Source organism: Ptychodera flava, chromosome 12 (genome assembly GCF_041260155.1).
Source record: "Ptychodera flava strain L36383 chromosome 12, AS_Pfla_20210202, whole genome shotgun sequence".
NCBI lineage: Eukaryota > Metazoa > Hemichordata > Enteropneusta > Ptychoderidae > Ptychodera > Ptychodera flava.
In genome coordinates this window covers 10865319-10880936 of record NC_091939.1, presented here as the reverse complement: position 1 = coordinate 10880936, position 15618 = coordinate 10865319, and the positions used below count along the sequence as shown (strand labels likewise).

The window sequence follows — 15618 nt, the reverse complement described above, 5'->3', positions numbered from 1 at the left end:
TAGAAGAATTTTAAGCAGCTTTCTTTTTTAATTTTCTCAGTGTGCATTTTCGAAAAGTTCTAAAGTGAATTCTCCATTCTGAATAAATTACTCTGGTCTTTCACCGAGGTCAAAAGGTCAAACTGTCAATTAAACTTGTTCGATTAAACGTGTATTACTTATATCCATTACCACATCGAAAAGACTTCATTGATTCCGATGAATATTTCTAATTAAGCGAGTGTGAATAAATTCTGACCAACTGAAAATCTCAAGGAGTTTCGATTTCTCTGTTTTACCTCAATAAATCCACTCAGCCTATGTAGAATTTACCAACAGATGAAGAGGGATGCCTCTTTATGATTACAATGAATCATGGAATGCTTTGATCACACAATTTTCTTAGCATGTGGAGTTTATAATTACAACTTTGAAGAAAGAAATGTGGAGTAAACTATGTGTTTGTCTGTGTTACGTACATATTTCACAGTTTGTGCCGACGTATCCCTGTGGACAGGTACAGCTGTAACGGTTGGTTTCCACCACACATACGCCGCCATTTTGACACGGATCAGGCTGACAAGGAGCTACACACAGGATGGACATCGTCATGGTGATTAGGTAGATAGTTGAAACAACACAACAAAACTTGTGGGGGGAAAAGTGCTCCGGCAAGGTACAAAAATTAAAAATTTTGAGCTATCATGAAGCCTAAAGAGGTTTACTCACATGCCCGGGAAAATGTCAAGCAGAAAAGCGATTTACTTGTTAATTACTTGCGCGTAATGGGTTATAGGGGTAAAATGGAGTTTTCTGATTCATTCTACGTCACAGCAAAAACCATGGAAGATCACTTGATAAGACACGAAAAGTTACATGTTGTTTACAGCAAATGTCGATTGTGTAATTTACGCTCAGTACACAAAGATGCAGTAAAAAACACAAACAAAATAAATAAAGTCACACATGATGCTGTTTCCTCTACAGGTATAGCGTCTTGTTGAAGCAAAAAGTAAGCGTAATGATTATGCATTGCAGCGCTAATGCAAGGCGGCTGGGAGCTGGGGAGGGAAAGCGGGAGCATAACGCAGGTTACAAATGCATCATTAGCAAACTCGTTCGCAGATGTGCTGGCATGCTACTTTAGCTGTGCTCAACTAAAGCTGCGGTTCCCTGTGAGAAAATGCGCTTTTTAACGCAGAAAAGCAAAAATTAGCACTCATTAAATAGTCTGGCGGGAAATAATAAGTGTGTAACCTGTTTCACAGTTGATTCCGATAAAGCCCGCCGGACAAGAGCAGAAGTAGCCGCCGCCAGTGAGGTAACACGTCCCGCCATTTTGACATGGACTGGGATTACATTGTGCTGTAAGGAAATGGAAATTTCAACGATAGGTCGGTGAACTTTAGGACACTTTCTGACTTTGGTTTACATATGTGCAAAACAATAGTGTTTTCACCTATATTGTGAGAATCGCAATATAGCCATAAAAAATTATGTGATAGATGTATGGCCATGTAATGGAGCATGGACACAGAAATCGTGGATCAAAGATCTTCCTGCCTGCCCCGAGGGAAGATCAATTCATTATTAAAAAATAAAAAAGCTTGTATTAACGGTCAAAAAGTGTTTCATTGATCCATTGCCTTGACTTACTGGTTGTTCCTTGTTCACAGTTGACTCCCGTGAAACCCTGTGGACAGTTACAGAAATACGCGCCATTTGTTTGAACGACGCAAGCTCCGCCATTCATACATGGCGATGGACTGCACGATGCTGCGGGGAAGAGCAATGAAAGAAAGGTTAAAATATGCGCTTACAACGCTTTGTGTCACGGCTGTCGTAACGGTATGTATGAGCAAAACCGCACACGACAGAAATCACACTTGATTTGAGCCTTCTCTCCAAATTTAGTGGAATTTACTTCCGAGGGAAATATGCTTGATGAACTTGGGTCGACGATATGTATAGGGTCACCTGCAACACGCGTGCTTTCTGCATTGTCCTAGGCGGCTAAGTGTGTCAGAATATACAGAAAACATTGCTCTTATCCCACTCACAATATTTTGTTGGGAGAAAACTAAGACACCGCCGTCTATGGCCTGAGGAGGGTTTTACAACATATTAAAACTTTGGGTGCTAGACTGAAATAGCCGTCGTTCGGTGGCGCCCTCTTCGCTCCCCCTCTTACCGAAGCGCAGAGAGCGCCCTCGAACGACTGATTTTACGATCTGTTCAGGTACGTGTTCAGACTTGGTTCAAGTCGGTGACTTTTTAAAAAGTAAAATCTTTGCAACAGTTTCTCCAGTGTCACTTCTATTTCATACAAACCTATTTGAAATTTGGCAGCCCCGGTCAGGCCTCCCTGGCGAGCTAACGCGTTACCTTTGAGTCTGCGCAGTAGTGAATTAGTTTCTGCATTATTCCAGGTGAAACTCCCTGTCGCGTACACGCGCACGCCACTCATCGCGTTGACCCAAATCAAACGTTTTATATGAAAACAGAACACAAATCATCTCGCGTGCACCCAAATGAAACATTCACAAATTACAGACTTGAACAAAGTCTAGTACGTGTTCGATTCTGAATTCCTTCGCGCAGTCAACCAACATAACCACCACGCTCTTACCTACCAATAATATTAACAGATTACAACATGCTTGTGCAACTTACATAATTCACACATAAGTCCAGAGTAGCCAACGAGACAGGTGCACTCGAAGTATAAACCAGCTATCGCACACTGGCCTCCATTCAGGCACGGATTAGGAGTGCAGGGAGCTTCGATAAAAGAAAATAAAAAGTACACGTTCATCAGCATAAAATAGCTTTGATATTCATGCACGTAAATGGATACATCTAATCATGATTCGTTGACTATTTCATGACAGACAAACTGATAGTGTACAGCTACGCACCCTCATCACAGTCAAAGAGCAAGCACAACAATTAAGATGAGAAACTATCAGCCCCGTTCTACAACTTCGCAATGTAAGATACTGAGGGCAAACTTAAATACAATTATTTTTGTAGTTACAGTTCCTTCTACCATTTAAATGCTGTTTGTTGTCAACAGTTGATGCCTATTATCAAACAAGAACCGATCCTAGACCTTCCTGGGTCAGTACGATCAGCAGTAGATATTGTGTTGGGCAGTTCGGCAACCAGACTGAAAAACTTAGTACTCGGAATATACGACCTAAACAATGTTTTGGTGGGAAAGTTAGGCGTTTTCTTACCTGTATCACAGCGGTCGCCGACAAAGCCATCGGGACACATACATATGTAGTTTTGGTTATCGAACGAGTTGAAACATGTGGCGCCATTTTGACAGGGGTCACTCGAGCACGGATCAACTGCAAAATGAACGCGGAGAAAACTTTTAAACCAGTTTCTATGGGAGTTGCATTCTGGTAACAGTGTGTACCAACAAAGGCGAGATCGGAAATTATATCCGCTGTAGACGAAATGAACCCGTCCGTATCATTTGCAATTTGAAACTTTTAGCAAACACTACATTCAGCTTGCCAACTTTGTGTTTTAAAAGAGCAATAAAGAGAGTCGTCTTAGCTTCAGAGACTTTGAAAATTCTGTAACACGCAGGCAGTTGTTTGTTTGTTGATCTGTTTCCTCCACGAAAGTTTCAGACGGAGCATTAAGCACACTATTTTAACGAGGACAAATTAGTTATAAGATGCAACAGAGATATATAAAGTTAGATCATAGATGGATATAAATGTGAGAGGAATGTATCCCATGATGCCTTGTGACACATTGTTCTTAATAGGTCCATGGAGGTAGCTACCTCCATGATAGGTCGAAAGGGGAATAATTCCCGACTCAGTGAAGCAAATCATTTCCATTAAACAATGAGTAACATAAAGATTAAGGGTTTCTACGCATATTATCATCGTTATCCAATATACGTTGTCTTTAAATTTTTGTTCTAGAGAGAATAATTTGAGTAATGTTGTACGCATGGCACCATGGGATACCAGTCATTTTATAATGCAATACAATAATAAAAAGTTAAATTAAATTACACTTTTAAAGAAATTAGGATAACCTCTTCATCCAAATAGCATTGGTACAAACAACAATCAAATTGATGTTGGCTAATATCTGTTCATCGCACCGTGTCGGAAAAGTCTATCCGATTTACAAGCGGTGACACTCCGATAGGAGAGACAAAATTTACAGTCTACACTCATGAGAGATAGTATATGTGTCTACGCTTTAAACAATTTAAAACAAAGCCAGTGATCGACAACATGCAGATTTCATGTTTCTTGACAAAATGTGATTCAAAACTAAGGACCAATTTTTTTTATATAAGTGCTATAATAGTGTTTTTGCGCTTTTTGGATGAAATGGCTTGTATAGATAATTAAAAAAGGATTTTGTATATTAACATTCAATTACAAAGGGTAATTACTTTAGTTGTTAAAAAATTTCTGAAAAATCGATTACTTTGTAAATACAATAAGATTTAATGCGAATCTGAAAATTAAGAAAAGGTTAATAGAAGAATCAATTACAGAAGATCAACCTCCAAAGGTTAACTCTAGGTTAACTGTTTAAGATTAAAAACCGTTTAGAGAAATCATGGGAGACCACGTGTGTTTTCCAAGCAACGCTAGCATGGCATGCTGGGAATAGTATCCTGATGCTGTCACTCACAAGTTTCACAGGTATCGCCGATGTAACCCGAAATGCATTGACATTCAAATGAATCTGTGGTCACGCTACAGCTGCCGCTGTTTCGACACGGGTTGGGATTACACGGTGTCACTGTAGAGAGAATGTACCATTAGCACCCTACTCGGTCTTATGAACCGTAACTAATCGTAATTGTAACTTGTTTGTTGCACAGTATCCTAAAAGTACGTTCTTTTTTCAATCAGTATGTGCACTTTTTATACAAGAGGAGCGGTGCACACATGCATTGCACTACAAACTAAGCGTCAAGGGATTTGCTAAAATAATGTTTATAAATTTATTAATTTATTAATTTTTTCACCGTTTCTATATCATACATTGTTGTGCTTTATAAGAAAAACTCAGTTCTTCATGGACATAACGAATGATTGTTCACTCTTATCAGGTACAGTAGGTGTCAAAAAATTAGAAACATTTTGTAAGGTTGGAGTATGTATGTATGTATGTATGTATGTATGTATGTATGTATGTATGTATGTATGTATGTATGTATGTATGTATGTATGTGTATGTGTATGTGTATGTGTATGTATGTGTATGTATGTGTGTGAATGTATGTATGTGTGTATGTATTATGTATGTATGTATGTATGTATGTATGTATGTATGTATGTATGTATATATGTATATATATATATATATATATATATATATATATATATATATATACATACACGGATATGTACTATATATGGATACATAATGTGTACTATACGGATATAATGTGCGTTTGAAAATTACGCATAAAATGTTTTGCTCAAACTGTAAAATATCGTGAAGTTGCCAATGTAGTTGTGCATATGATGCTATAAATCACGAAGGATGATATATGTAATGTTTTCGACTGAAGTGCATAGTTGAAAAATGGGGCAATGTGTAAGACGAGTTTTCCATCCGAGCAAGGAGCATAATTTGATACACTATAATCCGACGTGGAAGCTGCAACAGAGGATGTATTTTCCAAGGTTGTGCATATCCTGGCACCCGTTTGAAATTTAGATATACCACAGACACAAATTGTCTGTGGTTTATCAAGTGCTTTGGTGATGTTTGCGAAGGCCCCTGCTTGTTTGAAGTCTCGTAACTCACAAGCGTAGTTGAAAGCGGCTGTCAAGTATATTCACTAGCGAATATCCAACTCCACAGTATTTAAAATATCGTGTGCTTTATTATCTACCGAAACCCCGACGTCAAATTTTGCGTATTTTACCACATCTTGTTTCCCAAACTTTTTTCCCGGACTTTGTTTAGTCTTGACAGAAACTGAACATTCTGTCAAGGGTCTATAGGGAAGCTGGCTCAAACTAAGATGCGGGTGCTCTCAAAACGACTACAGCGTAAACATAAGGTTAAACACTAAGATTGGAAGGCCGCCAGAGTGCTTGCGTAGAAAGTTGTGAAATATTTGCAGGGCAAAAATGTTAGTACAAAAATAGTTGTTTGAAATTACTTGCATTATGACCACCTACGTGGGGAAATGTCAGCGTGTTTAACTGGTAAGGTAGGCAATTATCCGAGGGAACAGTCATTTAGGGTTATATTAAGATGCTGTATCTTAAACCGGTTCTGTGTGTTATTTTCTTTACGGCAGATATGTGCGAGATTGCTTCTTGGTGTTGTACACCAATTGTTAAAGGCAGAAGCATTCGCCTACATAAAGTGACCCTAGTGTGCCAATAACATAAAACACTTGCTGTCAAGAGACAGAAAGTGACGTCATACTTAAGCAGGTGTCACCAATAATCCGGTACGGCATTGGCAAATGAACGTTGCGCCAAACGACGTACATGTGCCGCCATTTTGACATGGGTTCGTCGGTTGACAGGCGTCTCTCACTGAAAAAGCAACCGAGTCGTTGTCAGTCTGTTGGTTGGTTTGCACATTAGACAAGTTAACGAAAATTCAGTGTAACAACTATGGAGCCAGTAATTTCTTTCCGGCTCTATCAGTGTCTTGTAGTTGATCGTCACTCTGTATTATATCAACCCAAAACTTTTGGTTATAAGTGTGCTGGAACCCTATATGCTGTTTCGAATGAGGAAAGAGTCGACTAAGGGATTGAAAATATCTCAATCATAACGTTCTGACCGGGGCATTTTTATACAAGAATAACAACTGAGCTGCCTAAGATAATATGTTTTGATAAAGAATAACTGGTGAGCTGACAACGACAATTGCGCAGACTACAATCATTCCAGTCGACGTCAAATCTAGTCTAAGATTTTCCGTAGAAGTACTGTTTGTGGCACTGCTGTCTACACCAGCAAGATTCATTATTTTTTTAACAAGAACGTATAACAAATGTATACTTTCTTAGTATGGTTCTAAAACAGCTTATTGAAACACCCATCGCTCCACGTAGTGTACAGATGTTTTCAAGCGGGTAAACGTACAGATGGGCGTATTCATCTTTCAAAATTCAAACGAAAAGTCCATCTTCAGACTCTGTTATATTTACGCCATCGAATTACGATACAAACAGTACCTAATCAGCTCAACGTAAATGCGGAATTCCTGCTGATTTGCAGCGTCCTCGGAAGGTTATATCTGATTGGTCGATTGCCACTATTGTCAACAACTTAGGGAGTCTATTTGTATTATTCAATTATAACGGTAAGATTCAACCACCCAATCGGGGGTAGACTATATGTATCATGAAACAGTTACTTTTCATTGAATTAATGCGATGTTTCAACGGCAGATCATTAAAGTTCTGTCAAAATGGGACAAGTCAATATCATAAGCAAAGTTGGCCCGAACAACTACCAAATCCTGGAATATGTCTAATATTAGACCGTTGACGCATGCGCGGAACGTCTATATCTGCTTCACACACTTGCCAACACAGTAATTACACGGATAAAAAAATTTATCTGGCCATTACCTGAACATGTCGAGCCGCCAAAGCCACTGAGACAGCTACACGTGAAAGAAGCACCATCAACAAAACACTCTCCGCCGTTCTCACAGGGGTTCGGTGTGCACGGTGTTCCTGAAATATACGTGAATAATAGACAGCGTCATTACGGCGCCAATATGTAGATAATATCAAATTATTGAAATATTTGATCAGTTGTTATTCAATATTACATTTGCATCTCGCACAATTGTCTGCAAGCAATTTATTGTCATGGCCAATATAGCTGATATGCCGTTGCTATCCCTGCCGAGCCTTAATTTGGTGTCCACATTGACTTTCTATGGTAGCAAAGAACTGACGAACTGAGTGCGTCTAGTGCCGCACGTTTATACGTACATGATGTGTGAACGTGCAGCATAGTGCCCTTGCAGTTACTTATAATTACGAGACTCCCCTGTATGCAAAATACAACCTGATTGGCTTCTTCAAAGTGCCAGATTTGAACGCGATCTCCAAAGGCAGCGGTTCAGATGTAGTGAGGTGACGATCAGCCAACGAAAAAATAAATAAGCAAAGATGGAAAAGTTGCCATCTCAACATCTGATTTTAATGAGAATGTGGTCATTGCGTGCTGATTTCTTACCCTCTTTATCAACTTAATTGAAAGTGTAATCATTATCGTTAATTTGAATTTGGCCGAAATAAAATACCCGGGTCCTCTTTTCAGTTCTAATCTAATAAAAGTTCTCTCTGAAGGCAAATTTAGGTAAACATTCCATTTTGCTAAATGAATTACCACAGCTTACCAACGTAAGTTCCACAATTCTCCCCCGAGAAACCAGTAGCACATCCACAGATGTAAGTAGAACCCTGGACGGAACACTGACCGCCATTCAGGCACGGATTTGGATTGCAGGGATCTAGAAACGACAAATAAAACACCATGAAACCCACGTTATCGCCAAGATCACGTGATCCACAACACCTGTTGCCCGTATACTCTATTCAAAGCAACGTGAAGGTATCATACGCTCTAAATGGTGCACGTCGCATCCACGGAGCTATCGCTTTTTTCAAAAACAACTCGATTCGTTTCTAGTCATCGCCCGCATCACTTCAAACCCATCGTCTTGTTTTACCCCGTTCCTGTCGACAAGTGTGTTCATCAAAAACTCTACATGATAGTTTCCCCTAAAACCCTTCCATAAATTTATGATAGACAATATCGTATCAGTAATACTACCAGACTAAAACACACTATGTGTACAGTTGTCTGCATACCCATTGAATGCTAAAATGTTAAGCTAAAGAAGATAAAATAATTTTCAGTCAGTTCCTTGAGTGAAAAATTGTTGCGGCAATCTCATAGTATAGTGTCTTGGTTGGGGAGGGAAATAAATAAAACTGTAAGCGGAAAAACATATCTTTTTTCTTGACCTCAGTACGTGTCGGTTATTGAACTTCACCAGCTTTCTATTTGAGGGCCAAACTTTGATGCTCAATCAATATTAAGAAAATAGGCCTTCACAACTTGTAATTGAAAGACCCAAACTTCTGCCCAATCTGTGTTCGAGGAACGATTCTCTTTTAAAATCAAGAATAAAACTCAAGAGTCGTCGCAAATTTGGTGATAGAGAAACAAATGACCGAAAGTTGCCGAGAAATTCAAAATGGGCGCGAGATTGTTAAAGCTTCTTTAACGGAAATGCTACAAAAGAGCCAGGACGAGCAGAATGCCAAAAACTACGTATTATAAAATTTTAAAGTCTGGATATGAGCCCCGGGGAGCATTCTATTTGTATATTTGACGAGCGTAAGGCCTTTAGAAATATGTTTTTGAATATTTCTCAAACATTCAGAGTTGAAAATTGTCTACAACACGAATATGAAAGGTCATTTTTTAAAAATCACACTTATGCGAAATACGGAGCGGTATCTGATGTCTCGCCAGACGGCGCATGTTAATATTTGAATGCATACGGTTGATGCAGATCAAAATAGCACAGGGATAACATGGGAAAGACCCGTGGATTATAATTGGAATTGCAATGATTTCTTATGTATTTCATTAAACATAATTATGTCTATCTGCAAATTATATGAACGAAGCATACCTGAAATTGTCCCGCAGTCTGCTCCCCCAAAGCCTTGGGGGCACTGGCAGGTGTATGACGAGTCGCCGTTCAGTGAGCACTGTCCGCCGTTTAAACATGGATTTGGAGTACAAACATCTGAAATACAAGATTTCAGAAACCGTGATGTTTTATTCAATACAAATCCTTGTAATTCTGTGCATCGTTTCGCAAATAAACGGACGGAAGAACGTTTTCGCCCTTGTTAAACTCGTTCAGAGACAACCATAATCATGATAATTATGACATGATCGTTTTTGGGATAGTCGTTGGTTCATGTAGAAATACGTCAAACAGTCTTCACTTGTTAGCCAACCCCGATGTTTTGAGAGTAAGCATCTAAAATTATATATTTATTCACTCCGTAAAGCTAATCGTCTTCTACCAGATTCTAGCCAACCGGTAAAATTAACCCAAGAATTTTAGAGCATGTCGTCGAAAATTATATCGAAAATCAGGTCTACATCATTCATTATATCAAAATTTTTGTAGTATTAACAACAAAATCATGCATAGTATAGACCAACCTAGTGTCTGACATCTTTCCCCCTTGTATTCACTTGGACACGTGCAAGACCAGCCATCGTTAAAGACGGAGCAGACCCCACCGTTCAAGCAAGGCGATGAATCGCAGGGATTGGTCGTGCCTTGAACCATGGAGAGATGTAACAGTCATTGAGTTTCCCGCCAAGATACAATTCAACCGAAATAAAAGATATGTTAGAAGTAACGAGGCATAAACAAGTACCCATGCAAACGTTCATGCTTAGGTGTTAAAGACGTTCCAAAAACACTTTGTTCCCATTAGCCGCAGGATCCATCATCTGAGATATACTTACCTTGATCCACACTGAGTGTTGGGGATGTCAAACCAAGCCAGTAATAATCATGATTGATCGCTGTTGTAGCTCTGAAAGTAAAGGACGAAAATAGTCTGTCATAAACTCTGTGAAAGTTGTCGTGACTTTCCGACAATTATGTAACAGGTTTTAGCATGCTTCACACTTAAAATCCGGTAAGGAGCAAAACCATGCCTGAAAGCGATAAACAGACTATGTAAATGGTATTATTGATGACAAACAGACGTATAGACTGATAGACAGGCAATTATTAACAATCAACTATATTGTTTCCTGCAATTAATGCATGGGCACGCTGATTTTATTTTCTGGTGTAAGATGTTCAAGATCTACCATTTCCTTGTTATCCCACAATGCATTGTAGTGGCTATAGCAAACACCATATATACGCTCAAAACAACAAAAACATACTGATTTGTGTTGTACAACGGATTTTTATTGAAGAACGGCACAAATTTGCAATGCCAGATAATGCCCCGTGTATTATTCTATCCATCAGCGACCAAAATATAGGTCAGGGTGTAATCTGCCATAGAGTTCTATGAGCAACATACCCTGCGTGTACCTACGGCTAAAAAGTTCTATGCGTAACGTACGCTTTGTATACACTGGCACGCACTGCATCATGGAACCGGTAAAAGAACTATACTTACACGAATTGAATGTCTCCGACTGATGAGCTGGGCGCTGTCCACGTGAAGGTCATATCTCTCTTCCCATTGGCATCAGTGTGGGTGACTGTGTCGGCGGTCGCTGAGCAGTCAATAGTCTGCGTGTTCACAGGGATGTTGGAAAACGTTCCCACTGGTGTTGTGCTTCCGACGGGCCTTGCTTGGAGTAAGAAACCACCTAGAATGCCGTGTATCGTCACTGTCGATGGAAAAGATCACTTGACCATTACTTTTGTCATTTTCCCCAAATTATCAATCTATCACCCGCGTAATAATATCGACTAAATTTGACAGTTGTTTTCTCCTCGTTTTTCGACTCCGATATTCAATGACATGGATTAGAAACCTTTGATGGCGCATTCGGTAATTAAATTGTTACATGTAAAATGAAGTTGAACGTGATACCATTACTTTGACGATACATCGCCTATTACTATTTGTGTTGCACAGCAACGGCTAAAATGTACAGAGTTACATGTAAGTGAACGGATGCCTTGAATATGCGCGCATTTGCGGATTGATATTTACAATGTATATATTTTCTTCAAAAAGTTCTTCAAAAAGATTTTGTTTGCAGCAAGTAGGATAACTGAACAATTCGAATGCCGCACAAAACGCGCATAAAATTCCCTTACACTTGAATCTTCTCCAACTGAAATAATGGTTACTCATTTAGGATGCATTGCACCTAATTGCAGTGCCAACAACGTTAACTATTGCCTTTTAAGCGACCTCTTCCGTTATCAAAAGGCCACGGCAATGCCTGAACTAACATCCTAGGTATGTCGTCCGTAGATGTGTTTATCCGATCTCTATGACGAGATCAGATTACATAGCAGGTAACGCACTATAGGTGAATAACCGAATGGTCACTTGTGCAGAGCATGAAATAAAATATTCAAATACTACTAGGATCGTGCAAAGTGATCAATGCAATTATTTACAATAAATGAGATTACATCACGCCATCAAATCATTTGTATTTCGCATACCATCAAGAAAAGATCTGTACTCCGCAACGAAAAACATGCATATTCCAATGACAAAATGACGTAGACGAGCTTACCTAACACAACTATATGTAAACCGAAATTGTGACCAAAAGACGTAAGCAAGGGACCTTTCTAGAGATGAGTTATTGTGCGTTGTCAGTCGACCAGAATTCTGTTCTTTTAGACATCTATAGTTAAACAGGAGCAGTGTGCGCACTCGAAAATTTTCCAAATTTGCATTTTTCAAGGCATATCCTATCGATGCTAAATCTGGTACAATACACACTACATCAATATTTGTTCCTAGGATATACGAAGAACAGCTTTGTGTATTGTATCACCTTCCGACTTTCAATGGTGTTAGCTTTCCTGGTTCAAAATGTGAAAGTGGCTTTAACATTAGTAGTGCCATTTTGATATCTCCGTCCTGACTGATATGAAGACACAATCTTTTCCATATTTTACCCTCTCTGGCACGGCGGAACATCATAAATCATTCCCGTTAAAACATCATACAATGTTGTCTGTGCTCTGAACGCCCAGATTCGCTAACTTTTCGTTACGTTCGACAACAAAAGTATATCCGTTTCCTTATGGTTACTATAAATAGAGTAAGCGACGACATTATCGAGGGACTTTGCTCGTAAGCCGAGGGTTAAAACAGGGTAGGCCAGGTGACCGGAAATAATAACTTTCCACTGCTTTAGAAATTATTAATATTGACAAAACAACGGCACTGTAGAGCGACTGTAAGCACGCAAGACATGATTTTAGACTGAAATGTTCAGTCGTGCATGGACGCTCCGCCAATTCTGACCATTTGGAGATAGCGAAGTACCCATACACGACTGGCTCTTTTAGTCTAAAAATGTCAAATTATTCACGGCATAGTGGTCGCATTTTACAGAATTTATAGTAAAAAAGACTCTTTGTGATGACCTTTTAACTGACCTTTTCAATGTTATCGTTTTTCCATAAAAGCCTAGAGAATCTGTTTTTTGTGTGTTTTTAAAAAAGACATCTCCGTCACAGATGACAAAACATTGTCAGTGGTAGCGTGAACAATACTGACAAAGATTAAATAGGTAAGTAGAAATCGGGGAAACGGGTGTGTGTGGTACTGCTAAGTACAAAACACTGTTTGTTTACCCACAGCACTTCAACATAAAGTATACGTGACAGTCACAAAGGAGAAAAGAATGACCCGGCACTTGTGAGATCTTGCTACGCCCGTGTCGATGGGTCATGATAGCTTGCTTTGTACAGAGAAAACTCAAGAGTATAGACCGATCATTACCCCTGTCGCTAATGTAATCGTCTTCTCGACCATTGAGAGTCGTATGACAAAGAAAACTTTCCTTGGGGGATTGCAGTTTGAACAAAGTCAAACAATGCAACGAGGACGTTGGAGATAAACTTAGTTCGACAACCAATCATTGCGCGCACAATGGACAAGGTCGCTTCGATTATGTGAGCCCTGTCTTTGTGTCGTACAAAAGAACAGTTAGCCTTTACAGGCTCTTATTTGAGTCAACCATAGGGTCACGTGAGAAAACATTACAAAACAGATATAGACGTTACACAAGTTTCTGTTTTGTATATCCCATTTTATTTTTTCTCTCCTTTTATTTTCTCCACCATAGACATTAGATACTGTATACAACACCACATTACAAGGTCTTTTTTGCAAAATTCAATGTGTAGTGAAAATTGTCAGGGCAAACCTACAAAAGTGATAAGTTTTCTCGATATATCACATGACTCAGATCACCACAAGCGATATCTAAGAGTAAACGCCAACTTTAAGGATGGCTCTTAAGGTGGTGTATTGTAGCCATTGCCTGAAATCTGTAAATTTTGGAATGAAGGAGCAGGCCCTATAAGTTTAGGGATACAGTGAATGAAATCTACACGAGATCGCCATATTACGAAACATCAGAAAACATTGGGCATTTCAAAGTATTTTGTTCCATGAACAACCCTTCGTGACAAAGTGAAATTGCATGAAAAGTACATTTTATTGTTACAACACGATTTATCATACCGATGGTTTCCTTAACCCTTGGTTACCAAACTGTAGAATTAGCGGAGTTAATAAATGGCTATCTTACGCTGTCTCTCTTATTTTTAGCTCACGTGTGTAAACACGTGGGCTAATGTTTTAGCGATGTCTGTCTGTCTGTCCGTGTGTGTGTATGTGTGTGTGTATGTTTGTGTGTGTGTCTGTCTGTCTGTCTGTCTGTTTACACGATAACTCAAAAAACCCAGTACGGATTCAAGTCAGATTTGGTACACAGGTACCATATGCTACTTGCAAGAACTGATTAGATTTTGGTTAGTGTGGCTTGTATATTAATGAAGTTATGCAATATTGTTTTTTCCGTACAATGGTTTCCCTATGGAGACGGTAATGACAGTGTAGACATATATCAAGAAATACTGCACCAAATTTCATGAAACTTTTCACAGATGACAGTCTCAGAACATTATGATGATACTGTGAGTGTCATGTCAATTATCTTCTCATTTGCATATTTAATGAACTGTTGTTATTAGTGAGATAACTCTAAAATTCCTGCACGAAACTTGATGATACTTGCAACAAATATTGATCTGATATATCTAATTATACTTAGAAGCATTTGGCAGTGTTAAGTTAAAAAATAGCTCATTTGCATATTTTATGAAGTTTTGTAATTAGTCATATAACTCCGATATAACTTCACCAAATGTGATGAAATCTGCTGCAGATACTGATCTGACTGATATCTAACTGTAGTGTAAAGCATTTAGTAGTGTGAAATTGATTAAGGGTTCATTTGCATACTTAATGAACTTTGTAATTAGTGATATTACTCCAAAATTACAGCGTTAAATTTGATGAAACTTGCCAAAACTTGCTACAGATGTTGATCTGATAAATATCCAATTGTACTGAGAAGCATTAAGCAGTGTCAAGTTAATAATTAGCTCATTTGTATATTTCATGAAGTTTTATAATTAGTCATATAAAAACTCCGAAATAACAGCATCAGACGTCATGAACACTGCTGCATATACTGATCTGACAGATATCTAACTGTATTGTAAAGCATTTAGTAGTGTAAAGTTAATTAAGGGTTCATTTGCATATTTAATAAACTTTGTAATTAGGTATATAACTCTGAAATTATGGCACCAAATTTTGTGAAACGTGCTACAGAAATTGATTTGATAAATATTTAATTGTGCTATGAATCATTGAACAGTGTGAAGTTAATTTAGGGTTTATTTGCATATTTAATGAACTTTGTAATTAGTGACATTACTCTAAAATTACAGCACTAAATTAAATAAAACGTGCTACAAATGTTGATCTGATGGATATCTAGTTGTCCCATGAAGCATTGAGCAGTGTCAAGTTAA

The 15618-nt window shown here is 38.6% G+C and overlaps 1 protein-coding gene across 16 annotated transcripts in view; it reads right to left on the bottom strand.

Annotated features, from left to right (window-relative positions):
* LOC139144975 (neurogenic locus notch homolog protein 1-like) overlaps nt 1-15618 on the bottom strand; it is a 38982-nt gene that overhangs the window by 20710 nt on the left and 2654 nt on the right. For 4 of the 16 annotated variants that reach the window (XM_070715841.1, XM_070715852.1, XM_070715843.1 and 1 more), the window contains exons 2-13: nt 11204-11420; nt 10530-10600; nt 10218-10337; nt 9673-9789; nt 8365-8478; nt 7583-7690; nt 4660-4770; nt 3219-3335; nt 2653-2760; nt 1636-1755; nt 1237-1344; nt 459-566 (exon numbers count right to left, since the gene is read on the bottom strand). In XM_070715841.1, the coding sequence (XP_070571942.1) occupies nt 459-566; nt 1237-1344; nt 1636-1755; nt 2653-2760; nt 3219-3335; nt 4660-4770; nt 7583-7690; nt 8365-8478; nt 9673-9789; nt 10218-10337; nt 10530-10600; nt 11204-11420 (1419 nt within the window). Of the gene's footprint in view, nt 1-458; nt 567-1236; nt 1345-1635; nt 1756-2652; nt 2761-3218; nt 3336-4659; nt 4771-6420; nt 6534-7582; nt 7691-8364; nt 8479-9672; nt 9790-10217; nt 10338-10529; nt 10601-11203; nt 11421-15618 lie in introns of all 16 variants that reach the window. The other 12 variants (XM_070715844.1, XM_070715847.1, XM_070715850.1 and 9 more) reach the window with 8 other exon arrangements.